At 51.9% G+C, this 22,249-nt stretch overlaps 1 protein-coding gene across 4 annotated transcripts in view; it reads left to right on the top strand.

Moving 5' to 3' along the window:
* Window positions 1–22,249, top strand: part of Pax7 (paired box 7) — a 101,788-nt gene that overhangs the window by 52,232 nt on the left and 27,307 nt on the right. For all 4 annotated transcript variants that reach the window (XM_031379274.1, XM_031379272.1, XM_031379273.1 and 1 more), the window contains exons 5-7: window positions 2,027–2,226; window positions 5,405–5,570; window positions 6,559–6,761. In XM_031379274.1, coding sequence (XP_031235134.1) covers window positions 2,027–2,226; window positions 5,405–5,570; window positions 6,559–6,761 — 569 coding nt within the window. The remainder of the gene's footprint in view (window positions 1–2,026; window positions 2,227–5,404; window positions 5,571–6,558; window positions 6,762–22,249) is intronic.

Here is a 22,249-nt window from a genome sequence, read left to right as displayed (position 1 = left end):
GGCCTTTGCACATGCTTGTCCCTCACACAGGGCCTTTGCACATGCTTGTCCCTCACACAGGGCCTTTGTACATGCTTGTCCCTTAGCGTGGCATGCTTTCCCCTTGAGTCCAATGACTTTTAAATTGCTATATTTTGTTGTTGTTGTTGTTGTTCTCACTGTGTTGTGAGTGGGATAGGGTGGGAGTGTGGGGGTTGTTTTTGTGTTGTGAGTGGGGTGGGGTGGGAGTGTGGGAGTATGAGAAGGGCCTAAACTCTCATGTAACCAATCCCTGAAGCAGCAGAGTGTGTGCTGGTCAGAGCCCAGAGGGGAGGCTGGGTGCCTCGCGGACACTTGCCGAGACACTTTGTGCCCTGCCTTTCTGTGACCTTGTTTCTCCATAGGTAGTGTGAGCAGGCAGCCTCTGAGGCTCTCTAGCTTGTCTCAGGCTGGGTGCTCTAGGCACAGAGTCCCACCTTGTCCACTGTGTGCTTGACCTATTCTGTAGGAGGGTAGGTGTTTGGTAAATGAGTGAAAGAGTGAAAGAATGAGTGAGTGAATGAATGAGTGAATGAATGAGTAAAAGAGTGAATAAATGAGTGAAAGAATGAGTGAAAGAATGAATGAGTGGCCAGGCGATGGTGGCGCACGCCTTTAATCCCAGCACTTGGGAGGCAGAGGTAGGCAGATTTCTGAGTCTGAGGCAAGCCTGGTCTACAGAGTGGTTCCAGGACAGCCAGGGCTACACAGAGAGACCTTGTCTTAAAAACCAAAAAAAAAAAAAAAAAAAAAAAAAAAAAAAAAAAAAAAAAGAATGAATGAATGAGTGAGTGGAAGAAAGAATGAATAAATGAATGAAAGAATGAATAAGTGAAGGAATAAATGTGTGAGCGAATAAATGAGAGGATGAATGAATGAATAAGTGAAAGACTGAATGAGTGAAGGAATGAATGTGTGAGTGAATGAATGAATGAATAAAAGAGTGAATGAATAAGTGAAAGAATGAATGAGTGGAAGAATGAGTTAATGAATGAATGAGTGCATAAATGAACAAAAAAGCCCCAAGAATCCCAAAGCCTTTGAAGGGAAGGGAAAGATAAATGAAGGGAGGAGAGGGGGAGGCAGAGGAAGGAGGGCAGCTGTAGTCTGTGTCCTGCTCCCCCCACACCCCAGCAGCTCTCATGCCCCATCCTGTTCCTTGCTCCCTGCATTCCCCAGGGCTGCTGGGCTTGCTATAAAGATCACCTGCTGGGGTCTTCTCCACCAGGCCAGAGAAGGGCATGAGGCTCAGGGCCGCCCGTGGGGGTGCCAAGCAGTTCCGTTCCCCAGGTCTTAGTTAGCCCCAGCAGCTGGGACAAGCCATCAAGCCATTTCTGCAGCCTTCTTCCCAGCAGACCCAGCGCCCAGCCCGCCTGTCAGCCTCTTGCTGAAAGAGACTGGCCCCAGCCTTTACCTTGCCTGCTCTCCCGAAGGCAGAGTTGCTCCTTGCCTGCCAGCTTCTGCTTTCCTACTCTGTGAAGAGACAGGTTTCCTGACCTTCGCTGCAAACACAACAGCGCTCGCTCCTCCTGCCCTGGAGCTTATCGTCCTTTGAGGGCTTGTTACAATTTTATTTTACATTTATTGACCTTGGGGGAGGGGCACATACCACAGCAGGTACATACTTGCTTGCGTGGGCTCGCTCCTTCCACCATGGTTTTCAGGGAATTTAACTCAGGTCAGCAGGTTTGTGCAACTTTATGTCCCCCGCCTTGACCCCTAGCCATCTCTGTGGCCCCTGTCCTTCGAGTTTTGAGAGACGTAGTTCATCGAGCTTTAGGTCAGGGGCATCTGTGTCAGTGTAGATAAATCTAAATGCCCAGCTGGAGGGCCCGCCTTGAAAAGCAATGGATTATTTGGAGCCGGAAGTGTTTACCCAGTCCCTCATTGTTAAGCTATGGTGTGGTAGGCAGTGCTCTTTCTTGGGGAGACACTGGATCTCTATCGTAGTAGTGTTCAGAGGAGGACACAGGCATGACCCTGTGCCCGCTGTGCTACCCCGCCGCAGGGAACCGCCTGGATGAGGGCTCAGACGTGGAATCAGAACCCGACCTCCCCCTGAAGCGCAAGCAGCGTCGCAGTCGGACCACGTTTACAGCTGAGCAGCTGGAGGAGCTGGAGAAGGCCTTCGAGAGGACCCACTACCCGGACATCTACACCCGGGAGGAGCTGGCGCAGAGGACCAAGCTCACAGAGGCACGCGTCCAGGTGAGGAGAACTGGGGGTGCTCACCAGAGTCAGGCTGGGGTGGAGGGTGGAAGGTGGAGGGTGGACAGGTCACCTGATCCTGGGACCATGCACATACTAACGCACGAAGTCCCTTAGGGGGCAGCACACGTTGGTTAGTTGATTGACTTACAGATTGACAGCGAGGCACAGAGCCCAAAGAGAAGGGGATTCAGGGAGAGATGAGAAGAAAGAAGGGTGAGGGAGTGGGAAAGAGAAGCAGAGGTGGGGAGGGGTAGTAGTCAGAGAAGAGGGCAGGCACAGACTCTCCAAATCTCCCTCAAGGCTATCCTCAGTCAAGGAATGAGTCTCACATTGCTCGAAGTATGCAAGATGTGCTCTGGGTAGATTCAAACCATCAGCACTGGGCAGGGACACCCAAGACCCTACACACCTGAAGTACACAGTCCCGATTCAGTGGCTCTGGTGACAGGAGAAAGAGCCCAAACTGAGGTTCAGGTCTCCTTCAGGGAAGGCAATGGGGGAGGGGTGGCCCATCCCATCTGCCCCAGGCTGAGCCCTGGGAGTCTCTCCTCCAGCGGGGCACAGACTAGACTCATCTTTGCACCTGGTTGGACAAGGGCTAAGGCTATGGAGGAGATGGGGCGGAGCAGGGTGATTCAATGAATGGCTTGCATGACAACATTGTCCTGGACTGTCACCTTTATGGACAGAGGAGGTGGGGTCTGTAGAAGGCTGCACCATACTGTGCCATCCCGAGAAGTGCCCTCCCCCCCTACAACATCCCCATGGCCACAAGCCACAATGGTGAAGGTGATGAGGCTACAGACTCATGTGCCAGGTTAGGACGGCCACTGAACCCAGCCCTAGTCACAGGTGCAGAGGCTAGGATTCAGAGAAGTGACCCACGGGACACAGATAGACTGGAGCAGCTTGGCCTGGCTGGCACGGACAGAAGCCTGCGTCCTTTCTGTGCCCAAGAGGAGAAAGCTGACTCGGAAGCTGCAATTGGAACACAATAAGGAAAGTCCCAGAAGAAGCTGGCCTTAAATGCTCTAGGAGCGGGTGTACCTCTTTCCACTCTCCCACACTTAAGGGAAAGAGGGCGGGCCATGGCAGCCAGCTAGCTCATCTCATCCTCTCCCCCGGTGACACCAGAGCTGCCTTCTCTCTATCCTCGCAGCTGTTGTCCTGGGTGCATTCCTCTGGGCTTCCTCACTGCCTAGTCTGGCAGCCTTGTGGCTTCCCACCACCTCCAGCCTGGCAGCTCCTTAGAAAATTTCCTGGCTGTCAGGATTCTGCTTTCATTGGCTTGGAGGACTGGGGAAACAGGTGTTATGCAAGGTCCAAGGAGGGAGGGGTCTGGAATGGAGGTGGCCAAGCCTTGGCGAACCCCAGAAAGGCTACCAGCCTTCTGTTCACTGGGCTCCTTTCTACCTACGCCTGTGAGCTCCCTACGTAGAACAGAGCAGAGGAACAAAAACAAAATTTTAAAAATGGGCAGAGGCTGACACAAAAGCCAAAGTCTTAGTCCTGTGAAAAGAGTCTGGGAACACCCAGAAGCTCAGAGGCCCTGGAGGTTGGACAAGAGTTGACAGGGCATCCATTCAAGTTCAGCAGAGAGGTCTGCAGGAAGAGGCTTTGGGCAGAGAGCCTGCATCCCTGCCACTGGCCATCTGAGCCCCCTTCAGCAGCTCAGCTTCCTCTCTCAAAACACAGTTTGTCCCAGGAGCTCAGTGGTCACCAAGACTCCTTTGGGTTCTGAGGTCCTACTAGCATAGTAGATGCCCAGTGAGGGAATGAGACCACTGGTTCCCATGGATTGGGGTTCCTACCAGGGGGAGCGGAGCAGGGACTCAAGGTCCTGGGTGCTGTAGTGACTCCCCAACTCTGTGCTTCTTTCCACTTAGCCTCTGCTTTGAAGAGTCTGTGCCTTAAGGGTCTCCCAACCCTGTGATATCTCAGCTCAGTGTATGGGCAAGCAGAGCGCTTGCAGATTGGCATGGAGTTAGAATCTGCCTCTAAGTATTTGCTCTGCCCCTAGTGTCCTTCCTGCAAAATGGAGGGAGACCATAATGCCAGGGTCTGCTTGCTTCTAGGGTTGCACAATTAATTGCAAAGCAACAAGAGGTTAGAGACCTGTGGGGAGCATGTAGCTCAGTGGTTAGATTATTTGCCTAGCATGCACAACGCCCTTGGTTTGATTCCCCAGTGCCACATAAACTGAGTGATATATACCTATAATGTCAGTACTTGGCCATGGAGGAAGATCAGAAGTTTACCAGCATCTTTGGCTATATATCAAGTTCGAAGCCAGCCTAAATTTCATGAGACCTTGTCTTGGTAGAGAAGAGCCCAGTGAACAGGAGGTTGGAAGCTTGGCCTTCCTCACTGCCAGACCTTTAATCCCAGCCCTCAGGAGGCAGAGGCAGGAGAAGTTCTATGAGTTTAAAGCCATCCTGATCTATTCAGGGAGTTCCAGGACAATCACATAGAGAGTCCTCAACCACCTTTGTTCTGTCCTTCATTCACTTAGCATCCATTTATTCAATGAGTGTTTATTGAGCACCTCTGGAATGTTCTCCCTGAAGGGCACAAGGAATGCAGGGCCTCTGGCCTAGATGTCCCAAACCCGAGGGGAGGATGAGAGCTACTCAGCCAGGAGCAGATAAATAGAATGACGGGGCCTCTCTTGAAGGGGCGGGAGGCTCCCCTGTCCATCTTAGATGCATGAGGGTGATGTTGGAGGACTTTCCAGTCAGAAGTGGAAGGGTTCCCTTGCAGCAGTGTGTACATGTGTGTGCATGTGCATGCACACCTGTGCAGGTCCTGTTCTAGCAAGGTTTGGGCTATGTGAACAGGGCAGGATCTCGGTCCCAAGTTGACACAACCGAGTACCAGGGCCCTCCTTACTCGGGATGTTCTGTATGTGTGGTCTCCTCTTGGAGGGCTTCCAGAGGAGGTGGAGGTTTAGAGCAAGGACTGGAGACCCTCCCATGAGCATTTGCCATGGGAGGAGTACTAGACTGAGTGTCTAACAGACTTCTCCAGGTCTCTCCATGCCCTGCCCTGTGCCTGTCACCTGCCTCTTATAAAACAGAGGTCATTCTAAAAGCTCTCCCTGGAGAGAGGCTAGGGGACCCTGCCTCTGAAGTTCCCTGCAGGCCATCCTGGTGGCTAAGCATCCTCTCGCCTTCAGGTCTGGTTCAGTAACCGGCGTGCCCGCTGGCGCAAGCAGGCAGGAGCTAACCAGCTGGCCGCCTTCAACCACCTTCTGCCGGGAGGTTTCCCACCTACCGGCATGCCCACGCTGCCACCCTATCAGCTGCCGGACTCCACCTACCCTACCACCACCATCTCCCAAGGTGAGTGTCTGCTATTAAAATACATGTAATCCTTTTGTCCTGACCTTGGAACCCCTGGTCACTCAGGGCTGAAGAGCCTCTTTCCCCGCACCCTGGGCTGCAATGGGCCACTGAAACCCTTCAAGGGAGGTAGATCTTTTGGGCACAGTTCTTCCAGTAGCTTCTAGGATGCCACACAGCCTGAGTGAGGGAAATGCCAAGGGAAGAAGGTGGCAAGGAGAGAGCCCAGGCTACCCAAGGGCCTTGGGAAGTAAAGATTTCCTTCCCTAGGTTTCTGAACCTCCCATCTTGATCCCACCCCAGCATACACAAGGAACCTCTTGACATCTGCTGCCTAGGGCTGCCTCCTGAAGGGCACAGAGACTGGCATGCCGGAAGCTAAGTATCCAGAGAGCCCCATCTGTGATTCTTAATAAGAAATAAGCCAGTGCCAAGGACAGCAGGGACCCAGCCTCAGAAGGCTGTGCAGAGGGACCCTAACAGCATAGAATAGCAATGTAGTAGCTGGGCAGAGAAACAACTCCAGTTTAGTCATTTCAAGCATGGTTCACTCATTGGCCTTGATTCTAGCCCAACCTGCTGAGCCTCAGTCACCCCCTCCCCCCCATTCCTCTCCATCCCCCAAAGCTAGGACTCACTCAGCATGAGTGACAGCACTGGACAGGTACCCACAAAATGCTAATAGGGCAAGTCTGGGTGGATTATAGATGCCATCAGGCACAACTTAGCATCTAGTTAGCACTGACTGAGCATCTAGCATATGCCAAGCACCAAGCACCAAGACCTCTGTGCAGGTTGCCTAGAGGTTACCTAGATGTCAAGGGGGTGTCACTCATGCCCTGGCTACTCTGTCGGGGTCCCTGGGAACCAGCTGGTCTCAGCTCAAGTCACTTGGAAAGCTGGCCCCTTCCCTCCAGAGGGCGTGACAGAGTGGGATTCCAAGGCTGCTTTTGCTACTTGCTTAGGACCTCTCTGGGTCTCTCCTCAGATGGGGGCAGCACAGTACACAGGCCCCAGCCCCTTCCACCATCAACCATGCATCAGGGTGGGCTGGCTGCGGCTGCTGCAGCAGCTGACACCAGCTCTGCCTACGGAGCCCGCCACAGCTTCTCCAGCTACTCCGACAGCTTCATGAACCCCGGGGCCCCCTCCAACCACATGAACCCTGTCAGCAATGGCCTGTCTCCTCAGGTAGGTGACCTCTCTACTCCATTTGGGATCTCATTGCCAGATTCCTGCTGGCCCAACCGGAGGGGCTCAGGGTAACCCAGATTGGCTCTTTCTCATGGCAGGGGGAGGTCAGGGTGGGAAGGGTCACTAAGAACTCAGAGGTCTCAGGAAGCCCCTGGCTGCTCAGGATCCTGAGAGAGTTTGAGTGGGAGGCAGAGGTCTCTTCTTCCTTCCCTTGCCTTGTGTCTGTGGTCATGGCTCTGGGTTGATCTTCCTCTTTCTGGAGGTGGGGAACAGTTCGGGTCATTCTCTCCAGATCAGCACGGACAGACTGCAGGATCTGCTCCTAGCCCCACCCACTCTTCTGAGCTTGTTCTCAGGCATGTTCCTACAGTGAGCAGGAGACGCTGGCACGGGTTTGAATCTAGAACCAAGAGTCCTTCCTAGACTGGTCAGGGCTCCATGCCTCCCTTTTTGTCAGGTGTGACTAACCCCTGGGAGGAAGGGATCCCTCCTATTGGTAGAGAGAATTGATGCCTAGGTTCTGGGCCAGGATCTCTGCTTAGGTTAGACCTTAGGGCCTCAGGCTGGCTCAGTCACCCGTAGCCTGATGGAGCCATGGCTTTGGAGAAAGATGAAAGGGTGACACAGAGTGGCACTTGGTAGCTTGTTGAACAGACCTGATGTTTGGAGTCTGGGTGATTTGGGGGAGCTGATGGGTTTGTTTCTGTAGCTACAGCAGTCTCCCGAGTGCCCCTGGGAAAAGGCGTTTATTCTGCCTCCCATGTGCCGCTCCCTCTTCCCCTTGTCTGCAGGACACAGGTTGGCATGGAGAGCGAACTGAGCTGGACAGCTGTGTTGTACGGGAGAAGGTGCAGACTTGGGGGAGGCCAAGAGCCTCCTCCTGCTGCTCCAGGGTCAGTGCGTATCTGGGAACCTCAGCTTCTTGCATTTACAGGGTCTGTCCTGCATACCCTGGTCATGAGAGCTTGCTGTGTGTGCATGGTCTGGTGCAGAATAGAGTTGAGTAGACATTAGTTTTCTTGTCCTCCTTTTGTGTAGGCAATATATGAATAATTAATACAACAACGTTGTTAAAAACCCGTTAGCTGAAGAGCAGAGGTGGGCACAGGGGAGAAGACTCAGTTGGTAGCGCTCTTGCCTTATACACATAGAGCAGAGAGCAGAACCTCAGCACGGATGGAGAAAGCCAGGGGCGGTGGTGCATATCTGGAGCCCCAGCACTGGGGAGGCAGAGACAGAGGCTCCTTGGAGCTTACTTGCCAGCCAGCCTAATGGGCATGGTGAGGTTCAGGATCAGTGAGAGCGGCGTCTCAGGGAATAAGGGTGAAAGCGACTAAGGAAGACACTCAACAGCAGCCTCTGGCCTCTACACACATGTGCACACATACATGAGCAAACACATACATGTGCATGTCTGTGCACACACACACACACATGCACACGCACACATAGGAACAGACACATGCATACACACATACTCACATGCTCACACACATATTCATGCACACACACATGTACACACCCACATATAGACAACACATGCACACATGCATATTTACACACACATAAACATACACATATGCATGCATAGACACACAGACACAGACATACACAGATGCATACACACATACATGCACACACAGACACACACATGCACATTTGCAGACACACATGCATGTACAGATACACAAACACACACACAAGTGCACACGCGTGCGCACACACACACACACACACACACACACCACATGCACGGTTCCTGGTGGGATTATACAGACCTCAGAGGCCCTCAGGTCAAGGGTGAAGCCATCAACTAACTCATTAGGACCTGTCAGCCTTGAGTTGGCTCTCCCAAGACATCATAACTCTCTCGCTGGTCCGTAGCATCAGGTTAGCCTCTCAGCCTCCCTGAGGTTTGAGGTCATGATTTCTGTTGCATTGATATCAGTGCTTGCTGGCTAGCCCAGGCTAACTTTCCAGAGCTGTCACAGAACAAAGAAGAGGTCTCTTCTCTCCAGGTGGGGCTCAGGGATGGGGTTAAAGGTGAAGAGGGAAGGCTAGAGGGGAAAACCAACCTATTCATGGGGGAGCTATCCCCAGGAGCTGCAGTATAAGCTGGAAGTTCTGCCTCCTGCCTCTACCTGGATCCAGAGCTTCTGTCCAGGTGCAACCTGGGGTAGCTTCCACCATGATGGGTGAGCTGTCTCCGAGCCCTGCCTTCAGGTTCCCATCGAAGGTGTAAAGACGAGTGACAGTAGCAGAGGGGGCAGGAAGGGGGCTGTCCTCAGGGAAGAGGCAAGGCCAACAAATGCAGATGTGTGTGTGTGTGTGTGTGTGTGTGTGTGTGTGTGTGTCCCCACTGAGTGTGGCTAGGCAACCCTCTGAACATAAGGGTCTAGGTGTTAAGTCAAAGTTTCAACATTTCAAAGTCCCCTTTCAACTCAGGGTTTATTCTCATCCTTCTGGCTCTGGGGTCTTGGGAGGGATCTATGAGGGAAGGGGGACAATTCTCAGTACAAGTTGACCTCCCCTGTCCTCTGTCCCCAATAAGAAACTCCCTCATAGTTCATCTAAGCCTCTGGGGCTGTGTCACCTGTGCTGAGATAGGCTTGTACACTACTACCCAGGATCAGAGGTCTGGTCCCTGTCACTTGGCTAGTGTTAGCTCTGCAAATTGGGTATTTTTATTCTGCCAGAAGCCAAAGGGACTTCTGTGTGCAGCTGGAGCTAGGAGATTTAGGGATGGGTGTAGCCTGTGGACCTTGCTGGTGGTCCGTGGTTGCCTGTGGGAAAAAAAGACTTCTTCCCACACTTTGACCATGGTCCCTTGTCTCCACCCATTCTTGGAGATGGTTGCCTCTGTGCATCCGGGACTCCTGGAGAAGCCCGGCAGGACTTCATAAGAACCCCCTTTGTTCCTTAAAGCTCTACAAGGTTCCTGTTCTGAAAGTGGCACCTCAGAGAACCAATGTACCTCGTGCAGGCCATGCAGCAAGTACTGTCCCTGTACTTGGGACAAATCAGTAAAAAACAAACGGGGAGACCCTGCCCTGGGGAGACACCTGAGCAAAGGTCTATAATGACTTAATCACAAGAGGAGAGGACTGAGCTCTCTGCAGTCCTGAGACAGACATTGTTCCGGTTGTTATTTATATTTTAACCCATGTGTAAGTCAGGATTCCAACCCATACCTCAGGAACCCCCAGATCCTGTATGGAGAAAAGGGTTCCTGTGAGCCATGTTGTGAGTTAGGAATAAAACCAAACCAAACAAACAAAAAACAAAACACAGCTCCATGTGCCTTGGTGGGAGCAAAGTTGGTGGGAAACCTTCCCTGAGGCCTGGAACTTTCAAGGCTTCCACTCATGGACCCCCACCTCAGAGCACCAGACAGTGAGTGCTCCCCAGGGGACCTCCTACTGTTGCCCGGAGACCTTCTGATGAGGTTATGGAAAGGGAAGCCTGTCCAGGGATCTCCGTTCTGATGGTCGTCTGGTTAAGATTTTGCTTTTGGTTGAGGGCCAGTTAGAAAATGACTGAAAATAGTTCCTGGGTCTGGCGGTGGACACCCGTGACCTCATCAAGACCTTGGGAGGTGGCAGCAGGAGGATCAGAAGTTCAAGGTCACCCTTAGCTTCACAATGAGTTGAAGGCCTGCTTGAGCTACAGGAGACACTGGGTGGGGGTCTGGGAAGAAGGCAGGTAGGCAGGCAGTCTTTGCAAGTTGAGTCCCTTGCGTCCTCCGTACTGCAGATGGGTAAGGTGGATGGTTGCTACCAGTCCTCTCCAGAAACAGCATGAAAGACCCACAGGACAAGAAAGATACCAGTCTGATGGGAGGGTCTCAATGTGAAAACAAAGCTGGACCCCCTGGCCTTTAGGAGAAGCATGGCAGGGGCACATTTCTTGTCTCAGGTGCTCTGGTGTAATGGCTGAAGCATTGCCCTCCCTTGCTGAGGTCCCAGTAGGATGTAGTGACAGACATCAAGAGACTGTGCTGAGCTGCTAAACTCATCCACCCCAGAAGCCAAGCAAAGAGTCAGGAGCAATATTCTGCCATTGAAGTGAGCTCAGGATGCTGGCAGGGGACCTGTACTGGGACCTCTTTGGGACAGAATTGTATGACCTGCAGGGAGAAGTCATTCCTGGTGTTCCCTTCTCACCCGAATTGTTATGCTTGGGAGTGAAAACAGGTCTGGAAAGGGCCTGGTGTGGCCGAGGTCCTCTAAAAGTCACACGTTAGATCTTGAGTCAAGGGCGCTTGTCACTGTGTCACAGAAGGGGGATGTGGTCAGAGCTCTCTTTACTCGCTCCGTCACCATCGTCTTTGTCTCTCTCCATATTTACAGTCCCTAGGTGAACCGTCAGTTATGTGCCTGTGATCCTTCTTGTCTTTTCCTCCTCTTGGCTCTCTCCTCCTTTTCTTCCTGTGCCTACAGTAGCTATACGGCAGCTTGAAGGGCTGGGGTAGGGAGTGTGACTCAGAGGCAAAGCATTGCTGGTCCTTCACTAGGCCTGGACTTGACCCCTAGAAGTATAGATGTAAATTATATATATATATATATATATATATATATATATATATATACACATATATATACACACATATATATGTATATATATAATTATATGTGTATATTTATTATATATATGTATATATACATATATGTGTATGTGTGTATATATATGTGTGTGTATATATACATATATACATATATATATATATATATATATATAAAATTATAGTTGTCATCAACATTAACAAAACTAATGCTGAATGCAGACTAGACCAGGCTTAGAAGCAGCAAACTGTGGTACCCGCTTCCATCGCTAGAATCATGACAGTTGTCTTACAGCCTCCATGCCACAGACGGGAAAACTACTTCATCCAGGGCCACCCAGCCATTCATCTCCCTATCTCCCCATCCATCCATCAGCCCATCCATCCATCCACCAGCTAACTTATCTCTATCCATCTTCCTTCAGTCCCACTTATCCTTTCACCATCCCATCCATCCATCCATCCATCTGCTTACCCACCCACCAAGTCCATCCATCTATTCACTCATCTGTCTCCCAGTGAATCCGTTCTTCCATCAATCCATTCATACATTCGTCTACCTGCCTATGCACCCACCCATTTATCCTCTCATTCATCCATTCATCCTCCTATCCACATACCTGACCACTCATCCTCTAACTCCCCACCCAGCCAACCCACACATCCACCCATCCTTCACTTCATTCATACAGCTATCTATCCACCTATCCACTCATCCACCCTCTCATTCTCCACCCCTCCCATTTATCCATTTGCCATCCTAGTCCATCCATCTATCCAACCCCAAGCCTATAGTCCTCTCAATTATCCATATATCCATCCAACCACCCATTCATTCATTCATTCATTCATTCATTCAGTCAGTCAGTCAGTCTGTCTGTCTACTTACCTACTGATCTGTCTGTCCATCCACACATCTATTCATCCAATCACCTATCCACTTGATATACCTTTCCTTCCGTCCACTCATACAGCTATATACATTCGCTCTTCTACTCATCCATCCATCTAACCATCTGACCATCCATCCAATGTGCTGTGCCAGTCTCTGGCAGGTTTTGGAGAGTATCAGAGCTGGGATTGGAACAATCTGCCTGCAGAGCCCATCTTGCTGTTGTGTGTGCCCACCAGGTTGGTATGAATGTCCATACAGGAGAGGTTGGTGCGATGGCCAAAGACATTGAGGCCCAAGGCCACAGCGGCAGCCAAGGGGAGATCCAGATTCAGAGTCTGCATCCACAAACAGCAGTATCCGTTTTGTCCTGAGACAGGGATTCAGATCTGCATGGTTATTGGCAAACACCATCTCCCAAGTGTTTCTCAATGTCAGGTGCTCAGTTCTGCCCTCCTAGTCCAAGGCCTCCAGGGGAGATAAACCAGCAAGGTCAGAGACTTGGCAGCTGAGCCCATGTGAACACCTGGCTTGTTTGAGGCCATTCAAGCCCCATAATACCCTTCCTCTCGGATAGGCCTGCTCAGAGAGACTAAGACGCTCACAGAAAGCCACGGAGCCATTGAGTAGAGGAACTAGGGTTCTAAGCAACATCTACTTGACCTCTGAACCTCACCACTCCTGACCCTCAACAGGACAAGAGGAAAGCATACTAGGACTCTTAGGACTGCATTTCACCTGCACAGGAGAGTCCTCGATTCTCTCTCCTCTTACTTCCTCCCTGTCCCCGCCCCTTTATTGGTGACATTGCGTTTCTAATAAGCATTTAAAATGAGTCTTGCTGGACCAGGGATGGAGAAGGAGGAGGGAGGGAGAGACATGTAGGCAGGAAGATGGGGCGGTGTGGGGGGGATCATGGGGTGTTAAATAGCCCAGAATTTTTAAAAACCTGATGCAAATCATTGGTAGGAGAGAAAATTACGCGCAATTACGCCCTGATACTGGAAGGTTTTGCCTAGCCCAGGCAACAAGATCTCATTAACAAGCAGAAAATAAGATTGAAATGGTGTGTAAAAGAGCTGAAAAATGAATTTGAATGCTGCGTTTGTCCACAATTACCCCCTCCTTCACACATATTTTATTGCAATTTTTTTATTATTCTTAATCCCTCCATTCCTCAAAGCAGATTGAGGACATCCTGGCATTACCGGGGCGCTGGGAGGAGGTGTGGAGGATCTTCTGCGCCCCTGAAACGAGACCCTTTCTTGCCAACATCTTCCAAGGTTGGGATTTGGAAGGATTGGAATTCATTTCTCAGGCTTAGCAGGTTGTAGGGACACGGGGCTTTAACCCCAGCTGGAGTCGCCTCTGCACCCCGCCCGCCCAGCCCTCCTTTTTCCTCCTTTCCCAGGTGACTCTCCTGCCAAGGGCTTCCTTCCGCCTCCACGGGGTTTCTATGGGTCTCGATGCTCTCCTTTTCTTGGGAAGCCTCTCTCTCAGGCCCCCACAAGTGGGAGGTGGGCTGAGTCAGAAGACATGTCAAGGCAGACACCAAGTTCTGATTTTGCTACTTCTTCTGGGGCCGTGTGACCCCGGGGCAGATTACTTAACCTCTCTGAACTTCATTTCCCTCATCTGAAAGGAGGGAGCGCATCCCTGTTTCTCAGAGGTCCTGTGAAGACTAGGGAGATTTGAGCAAGGCACCTGGCACACAGTAGGTGCCTTTTCACCTAGGCCTTGCCTCCACACTCCATCCTTCACTCCTTCCACCATCCTTCCCTTCTCTCACCCCTTGTGGTTGTCTGGGGAAGTGTTATGCTGGTCTCTTCTTTAGAGCAGTGCAGCACATTCAGCTGGGGTGCAGGCAGCTCTCCTCTCTGCAGAAAGCCCAGAAAACTGCCTACTGTGCGCCTAGAAGGTGAGCTGGAAGGGAAAGGGTGGGATGACTCAGGACTCTGCCTCAGGTTCCCAGGAGCAGGGCAATGTCAGTGCTGTCCTTCCCACCCACCTTCCCGGTCTTGTTTCTCACCATGACTGGCAGTACTGCTATGGGGTCAGGGGTCAGTTTTCAGACAGGATCAGGAGTCTATGGCTGGCTTTTCTTGGACCTGTAGCTCAGCACCTTTTTTTTCTTTTTTTTAAAGCATCAACTGCTTTTCCCCATAACCAGTAATAGCCCATCTTGTAGAGATGCAGGCTACATCTGCCAGCCCCAGTTAAAGCCAGATGGGGAACATGTCACCATCACTCTGTTCTCCAGGAGTCCCTCCCACTCCAGGAAACACCCCCCTCCCCTGACATTCTTGGCAGGGCCAGCTCTGGCAAAGAATTAGCCACTCCAGAGGTATGAGCCACGGTCTTGGTGGCCAGCATTAGTCCTGGCCTGGATAGGCAGAACCTCCCCCAGCCCCCTCGCCGGAGGAGCAGATCCTGCCAGTGTGCAGTGTGTGCTCTCAAGCCATTCTGCCTTTGTCGGAGGTCACCCACCTCCGTGGAAAAGCTGAGTTATTTCCCACTGGCTGCGGCTCCCGCCACCGCCACCTGCTTGCGTCCATCAGAGGCCAAGGCTCTGGTCCCTAGGGAGAACTGGCAGCAGTGAAAACAGAGCCCTGTTTATGTCTCTGCTTTCAACCTTTATCCTGGGTAAAGGGAACAGGGGGGTCAAGGGTGGGAACTGCCTCCCTAACACAGGAAGGGAAGCCTGCTGGTGGCTAGCTGAGGATCGGGAACAAGGACTCTGCCTGCAAGGGTCAGGGCGAATGGCTTGTGGCCTGGCTTGCAGGGTGACGTTGGGGACATTTTAATGATTGAAGGGACAGTGGTGGAGTCCGCTAGCCCTTTCTCAGGATGGGACCCGGAGAGCTGCAGTTTAGTTCATTATAGAAATAACTGTATCTATTTAAGTGTTCTCACCCAACCCTGGAAAAGCGTGGTCAGCGCCACCCTCTGTTCCTGGTGGGGCCAAGGGCAGCAGGAGAAGCAGGAGCCTAGGTGGGCACCACATCTCCAGGGGCTGAGGGAACGAACTCCTTATAACTCGGGATAGTGTTCTCTGGGTGACACACATCATTCTCAGCACCCGGGATGTAGTAGGTCTCCAGCAATTGTGGGTCCTCCCCAGGCCTCAGGCTTAACCGAGCACAGTGACAGGGGGTTCCCTTGGGGGGAGGACATGGAAGCAGCCTTGTCATCTGGTCTGTCCTTAAATCCTTCATGAAGTCTGTCAGGTTCACGGGACACAGCACAAGGGGAGGCTGGGAAAGGTGGGACTGGAGGTCACCTGTGCTCCAGCAAGTTGCATTTTGGGGAGGGGGGACACTACCTCTTCCTCTCCCTGCCATTGGAGAATTGATCATGGACAGAAGATTTCTGGTTCAGCAGGAGGAGCAGCAGAGATCTGGGAAGCAAACAGGTTGCAACATAGGAAAGAGTGTATGATAGCCCATAACAGAGCTGTGGTGTGGGCTCATCTCATGCTCTGCGGTATCCGTTCCAGTTCCTGTCTCTCTGCTTGTATGATCTCAATCTATGAGCTTCCTGGGCCTCCATCTCCTCATCCACACAGCTCATCTGCAGCCTTAGCATTTAATGAGGGGCTGGGGGCTCAGTAGGTAGCATGCAGGAACCTGGGCGTGGTCGTGCACATCTGCAATCCCTTTACTCAGGAGGTGGAGGCAGGAGAATTGGAGGTTCAAGACTAGCCTAGGATGCATGAAACCCTATCCAAAGAAAGGCAAGAAGAAAAAAAAAAAAAAAAAAACAAGGCGTTTGACAGGAACAAGCCACACCTTGGACAGGGCAGGAACTGGGATTCTTGATTCTTTCTGTTGCTCTCACCCGGAGCAGATCCTACTGTAAAGATGTCTTGCTAGGCCACGCCCACTGCAGGCCCAGGCAGCCATGGGATGGAAAAACTAAGGGAGTGTTTGCCCAACTCTTAGACTCACTGTGTGGTCTAAGGAGATGTGTCCCTGTCCTGGGCCCCAGTTTCCTGCTTCATGCCATGAAGGAGTTGGGCCAATGGCCACCAAGGCACCTTCCTGTTTAGAGTGTGTGACTACATTCCCAGGACCCCAGCTGAGGCTTCAGGGATTTCCTAATGGCCAAGGATTTAGCCTTCCCAAGCTGTTCGGCTTGGTCCTCAGTTCTGAGTAGCACTGGGGTGAAGGTCAAGTCAGAAAAGGTGGGAGGTTAGCATCCCTCCCTCAACCCGTGAGGGAGTTAATATCACAGGCAGGCTGGGAGCCTTGAGGCCTGTCTGTGGGCTTCCCAGAGGAAGCGGGGACAACCGGGAGGCTCCGAGGACCCCAGGGAGGTGAGGTGGGGCTCACATTGAGGGTCTCCAAAAGGCTACACTCAGCCTGCTTCCTGACCCATGCACCTCGTGCTCCTTTGTCTAAGACCTCCTGCCCCACCGCCCCAGCATCCCCTGGAATCCAGCCCAATGTACTCTTTTAGACTTCTCCTCCTGGGAAGTGTTTCTTTGCCCCCTCCTGCTGGGTTCACCCGCATGCCAGGTTAGTCTCCTGCTTCCTGAGGCTTTTATCAGTTTTTATCAGCATATGGAAAGTACCTGCCATTACTAGGCCAGGGCTTTTAAATAGTAGTAATGATGATTCCATTTTTTTTTTTTTTTTTTTTTTTGAGCACTCACCTCAGGCCAGGTGTGTGCTGAGCCCAGTGTGGACACGTTATCCATCTTTAAAGCATCCCCTTGGAGAAGGCCCTGGAATCATTTCTGCATCCTAAGTGGAAGCAAGTAGAGATGCAGAGCAGTTTAACCAATTGGTACAGCCAGTTGACACACGGTAGAGCCTAGACCTGAATCCAGCCTGCCTGGCCCCAGACAGGCTCTTCCCCAAGGGAAGATGTTATAAAGATGGTTGGTGTCCTGTTCTCCAGTGAGATTTTTTTTTCTTTTAAGTTTATTTATTTATTTGCTTATTTATTGCATGCATGCATGCATGGGTTTGTGTGCACATACAGTGTGTGTATATGTGTGTGGAGGTCAGAGGATAATTTGAGGGAGTCAGTTTTCTGAGTCCAAGGGATCAAACTCAGGCTGTCGGTCAGGCTTGGTGCGAGCTCTGTCTCTCTGGCCCTCTGGAAGGATCTTGCAAAACCCCCAATGGGACGTTTTGACCTCCGTTGGTCACAAACCCCTCCAAAGGCAGAACCATAGAGGTCAAAGACAGAAGAACGAAGCCTCTGGCTGAAGAGCAGAGGGCAGGGGGGGGACGGTCTCTCCACACCTGCGCCATCCCAGGCAGCCTCTCTCCTGCCTCAGTTTCTCCCCATGTAAATTGAGTGTAAGGAATTATGGGTTTACAGGTACGGGTCCAAGTTGCAAGTGCACGGCCTGTGTGGCTGACTGCAGAAAGGAAGTGTGTCTCCTTAAGAGGCCATAATGGGCTCCAGGTCCCAAGGAGACAGTGGAGGTCTGAGCTAAACCTCAAGCTTCCGGGAATCCCTTTCGCGGCACCCCTGTGCATCCCCCATCTTCTCTTCACACTTCCCCTTTGCTTTAGGCTCCTCACTAACCAAGGGTCGTCTTCCCTCCCCCTGCGACCCCCTCCCCCGCCCGCTTCAGGGTCTCTCCCTCAGCTGGGACACTGCCTTTAGCACCTCTTTTTTTCAGTTGGGACAGGTGTTTGACCACCCACAGGGTTCTGTTAAAGCAAAGGTGAGAAGCACAGGAGACTCTTTGATACAAGGCTTCTGGGAATAGCCAGGTGTGGGCTGGCTCCCCATGGTGTGGTTGGAGACCCCTGGAGAGGCAGGCTAGACTGTGGCCTCATTCCTGTGTAAACTGCCTGTGGGTCACTCATCCCAGGGACCCTCTGCTTCTGCACGTTCTGGGGGAGGTTGTCGGGCCTCTCCCCTTCCTTTTCCCACACTTCCCTCACCCATATCCCAGCCCCGAATCTTCTCCGGCACACAGCAGACAGGAAGTTCATCTTTATTTCTGTTCTTTTCTCTCTCATCCCCACCCTTCCCTTGTCTCCAGCCCTACTGTACCTCGGTCCGTTGACCCCACCCCTGGACCTCGCCTTAGACCCTACCTCACCCTCCTACATACCTGCACACAGGTGCAGGCCCCTCTCCTCCAAGATGTTCCCCTTCCTTGGTTCAGACTTTCTTCCTTCCTCCTTCCCTCCCTCCTGGCATGTCTGCCCCCCATGGCCATTGTCTTCCCTAGTGTCTCCATGCTCCTCCACACCTCTCCTGTCTCTGTCTTCACAGAAGGCCTCCCCTTCTCATCCTCACTTCCTCCTCATCCCTTCAGTCACTGCATCCAGCCTACATCGGGTTGAGCTGGGCTGGGTACAGGGTCCCCAGGCCTTGTGTGGGGGTGGGGACCAGGGGGACTGGGATGGGGACAGTGATGGGGGCGGGGCGGGCAGCTGACGCCCCTCCCGCTCTGCTGCTGCTGCTGCTTCGGCTGCTGCGCCTTTGATCCATGGCCTGAGGCCGCCTGACAGTGGAAAATGCGGGGAGACAAAACCACTCAGTCAAAGTGATTCCCAACAACTGTCTCCCCGAGATAAGGACTCGCCGGGCTCCGCAGCCTTCTTAATTCCCACTGCCCGGCCTGGGATCCCGTGCAGCAGCAGCGAGCTGACTTCCAGCAGAAGCAGCTCTGAGAACCAACCTGGTCCTGGGATGGGAGGCAAAGCCAGGGCGGACAACGTCCACAGGGGCTGGGGGTGGGGATCCAGGACGAGGGCTTGTGCATCCGGTGATCTGACAGGATAGGCCCCTTCTCTTGGGGAATCCACCTTGTTCCATTTTCACCAAGGTGCTTGCCTCCTTTCCCAGAACATTCTCTCCCCTTTGGTCCCTCAGCCTCTCCACCCTCCACTCTCTCCAGCCCCTCTTGTTTCCAGGCTTACAGTAGTAGTTTTGCACTCTGACTTTCTAAATAGTTCTTGTTCCTTCTAGAAAGCAGTTTCCAGGCTATCTGGTGGCCAGTATCCCCATCACAAAGCTTAACACAGACCCGATACATGCTCAGCGTTAGGGACAGAGAGAGAACCAACCTTGCTTGGCCCATCTTCAAGCAACGGCAAGGAGGCAGCCCTGAAGCAGAAGCCTCCAGAGAGGGAGGCTTGCCTGAAATAAAGTTGCGGGAAATCTGTGGTTCCCAGTCACACCCACCAAGGGGCACACCTTCTTGGCATGATAGATAGGTCTCTAGGAGGCTTGGCTGGGCTCTCTGTCCTTGGCAATCAATGGGGTCCATCATGGAGACCCGGAGATGAGCTTCTATATAGTAAGGTTTAGAGGAGGCACACTGATAGGAACTTTCAGGACACACCCCCCTCCACCCCCACCTCACCCCCATGATGGACGACTTCCCACCACAGTGTTTGACAAATAGAGATATTTTCATTCATGGAGTGGCAAAAGCAGAGGTCACAAGAACTGGATTCATCTCAGGATTCTTGACAGCCAGGGCTAGAAGAGGAAGTCCTGAGAGCCAGTGAGCACCCATGGTTACTGGGATGGAGGAAGCACAGCCAGTCCTTCACAGGCAAAGGAGATATGACCAGTGCCAGGATTTTCCAGAGCTGGGCATCAAAACGCTCTTGGGGTGTCTGCTAAAACTCAACTTCCAGATTGGTCTGTGACAACCATGACAGGTCTTCAGTGGGCCTGGGGAACTGGGTTTTAAAGATGGTGTCAGTCATCTGGGGCAGCCCATTGGCAGCTGGCACCCCTAATCATTAAGTTAATAAGTGGTTTCCTTGGGAATCTTGTCTAGAATAGCCAGAGACTTTGTCAAAGGCTTCTTTCAGTATGTCTGGGTTCCCTGTGCACCCCCATAGTGCCAGCATGTCAACCCCTTTTCTTTATAATGTGACTCTGAAACAAAGTGTGATGGTATATGCCCATAGTCCCATCAGTTGGGAGGCAGAGGCACTGGCATTGTCATGAGTCTGAGGGAAGCCTGGGTTTGCACAGCAAGACCTTCCCCAAGGCTAGGGAGATGGCTCATTTGGTTAAATGCTTACTGAGCAAAGCATGAGGGTCATAGTTCATTCCCTAGCACCTACCTAAGAACCTGGGTAAAATGGTACACACGTGTAATCCAGTGCCAGAGAAACAGGCACAGAAAGAGCCCTTAGGCTCTCTGGACATCTGGACATCTGGTCTACCCAGGTTCACTTGAGGGGGGCTGGAAAGATGGCTCAATGGTTAAGAGCACTGGTTGTTCTTCTAGAGAACAGATTTGATTCCCAGCAACCTTGTGGCAGATCATAACAGTCTCTAACCCTGGGATCTTACACCCTCTTGTTTCTGTGAGCACTGAATGCATATACAGACACACGGACACACACGTACACATGCACACCCAGACACACCTACATCACTCCCTATAAAAAGGAAAAATAGAAATGACTGTTATGAGGGTCTGCTGGAAATGGCACAAATAAATTGTCCCCAGACATCTCCGAGCTGGGAGGTATCCCAGAATAGCTTCTAGAAGACACCCCAGAATAGCCTGTCTTACTTGGCATCTGGAGTGGCCCCCAGACCTTGGCTGCCAGAGAGACTTGGCTTATTAGGCTACTCTGAGGCCAGGCCATGTCTAGACAGTGCCTGGTAAGTCACATATCCAAAATAGAGGCAGAGGCAGTCTTATGGGTGAGGTAACAATGACCAAAGAGACAGGAGACCCATCCTGCTGACTTTCTGTTCTTCCACTCTGCTGTGGCTCAGACTTCAGCTCTCCAGGCCCTGAGGACCAATGAGCTAAGTTGGCCTAAGGCCAAATGAGCAAGACCCTCTCATCAGACCAGGACTTTCTGACCAGAGGCATCAGAGGATTAAGGTCCCATGAGGGCCCTGGCAAGTGTCTTATCATAAAGGAGACATGTCCAGGCTGAAATGGAGCCTCAGCGCCCAGGGGCAGAAGTTCCTGATCCCCACCCAAGGGGAATCCCTTTCTCTCTCAGCCACAAGACATTCCCTCCCTGCCTAGTTCCCTGAGCGCCCTGGGGCTCACCCCACTCCCAGTCAACTTCATTCTCTTGAAAGGTCTCTGGGGTGAGGTAGCTGTTGCCATTGGGATTCTGCTGTGCTTTGAGCCACTGAGAAGCAGGTCTGATACCGTCACTGTATATAATGGCTGAAGTAATGGTTCTGTTTGGTTTTCACTGTGTTGGACGTGGAACTCTGCACCTTGTAGGCTCTGGACAAGTGTGCAACCACTGGACTATATCTTGAACTTTGTTTTTTGGTTTTGTTTTGTTTTTGTTTTTTGTTTTTTGAGACCAGCTTTTACCCCGTAGCATAGGCTGTCCTGGAACTCGCTATGTAGCTCAGGCTGGCCTCAAAATAGCTAGGTTTACAGGTATGCGACTCTACACTCAGCTTGACAACACACTTCCGTCTCCAATGGCTGTCTGTCTGATAGTAACTGAACACCGAGGGCCTGCAGTCAGTCTGCACACATTGCTGACTCTCCGAGTCCAAGGCCAGCAGTATCAGAATCCAAACCCCAGTTCTACTGTGGGGCAGATGTCCTCCTCTTCCATGGGCTATCTCAGTAGGAGGGGCAGGCTTGTCCATCACCATCACCATGGCTATGTAGAACTACGGCGCTCTTTAGGGGATCCCCAGAGATATTGTTGCCCTTACGGTGTGAGCTGTGCTGTCCGGGTGCCCTCTTGTGCTGTCCTGTCCCAGAAATCCCAATTTAATGTATCCCACTCTGGGCAGCAGAGGGTAAAGAAAGGAGGGCACATGAGAGGGGGACCCCAGACCCCAGGGCCAAGAGGAAATAGCAAGGGAGTGAGACAGGCCGAGGGCTACTCCACCATGAGGCCCATAAGAGCTGTGTTGACCATCACTTGGAGCAGACTGGACTAGGAGGCATAGGAGGAGGCAAGGAGTGGACAGAGGAAACAAAGAAGAGAAGGTACATATGTATGGACAGACAGACCAGAGAGCCAAAAGTACATATGTATGGACAGATGGACCAGAGAGCTGCACAGTTGCACAGTGAGATACTAAAGAGAGAAGGAA

The sequence above is a fragment of the Mastomys coucha genome, unplaced genomic scaffold, assembly GCF_008632895.1.
Source record: "Mastomys coucha isolate ucsf_1 unplaced genomic scaffold, UCSF_Mcou_1 pScaffold18, whole genome shotgun sequence".
In the NCBI taxonomy this organism is placed as follows: Eukaryota; Metazoa; Chordata; class Mammalia; order Rodentia; family Muridae; genus Mastomys; species Mastomys coucha.
The sequence above is the reverse complement of the archived record's forward strand: the minus strand, read 5'-3'. Positions and strand labels throughout refer to the sequence as shown.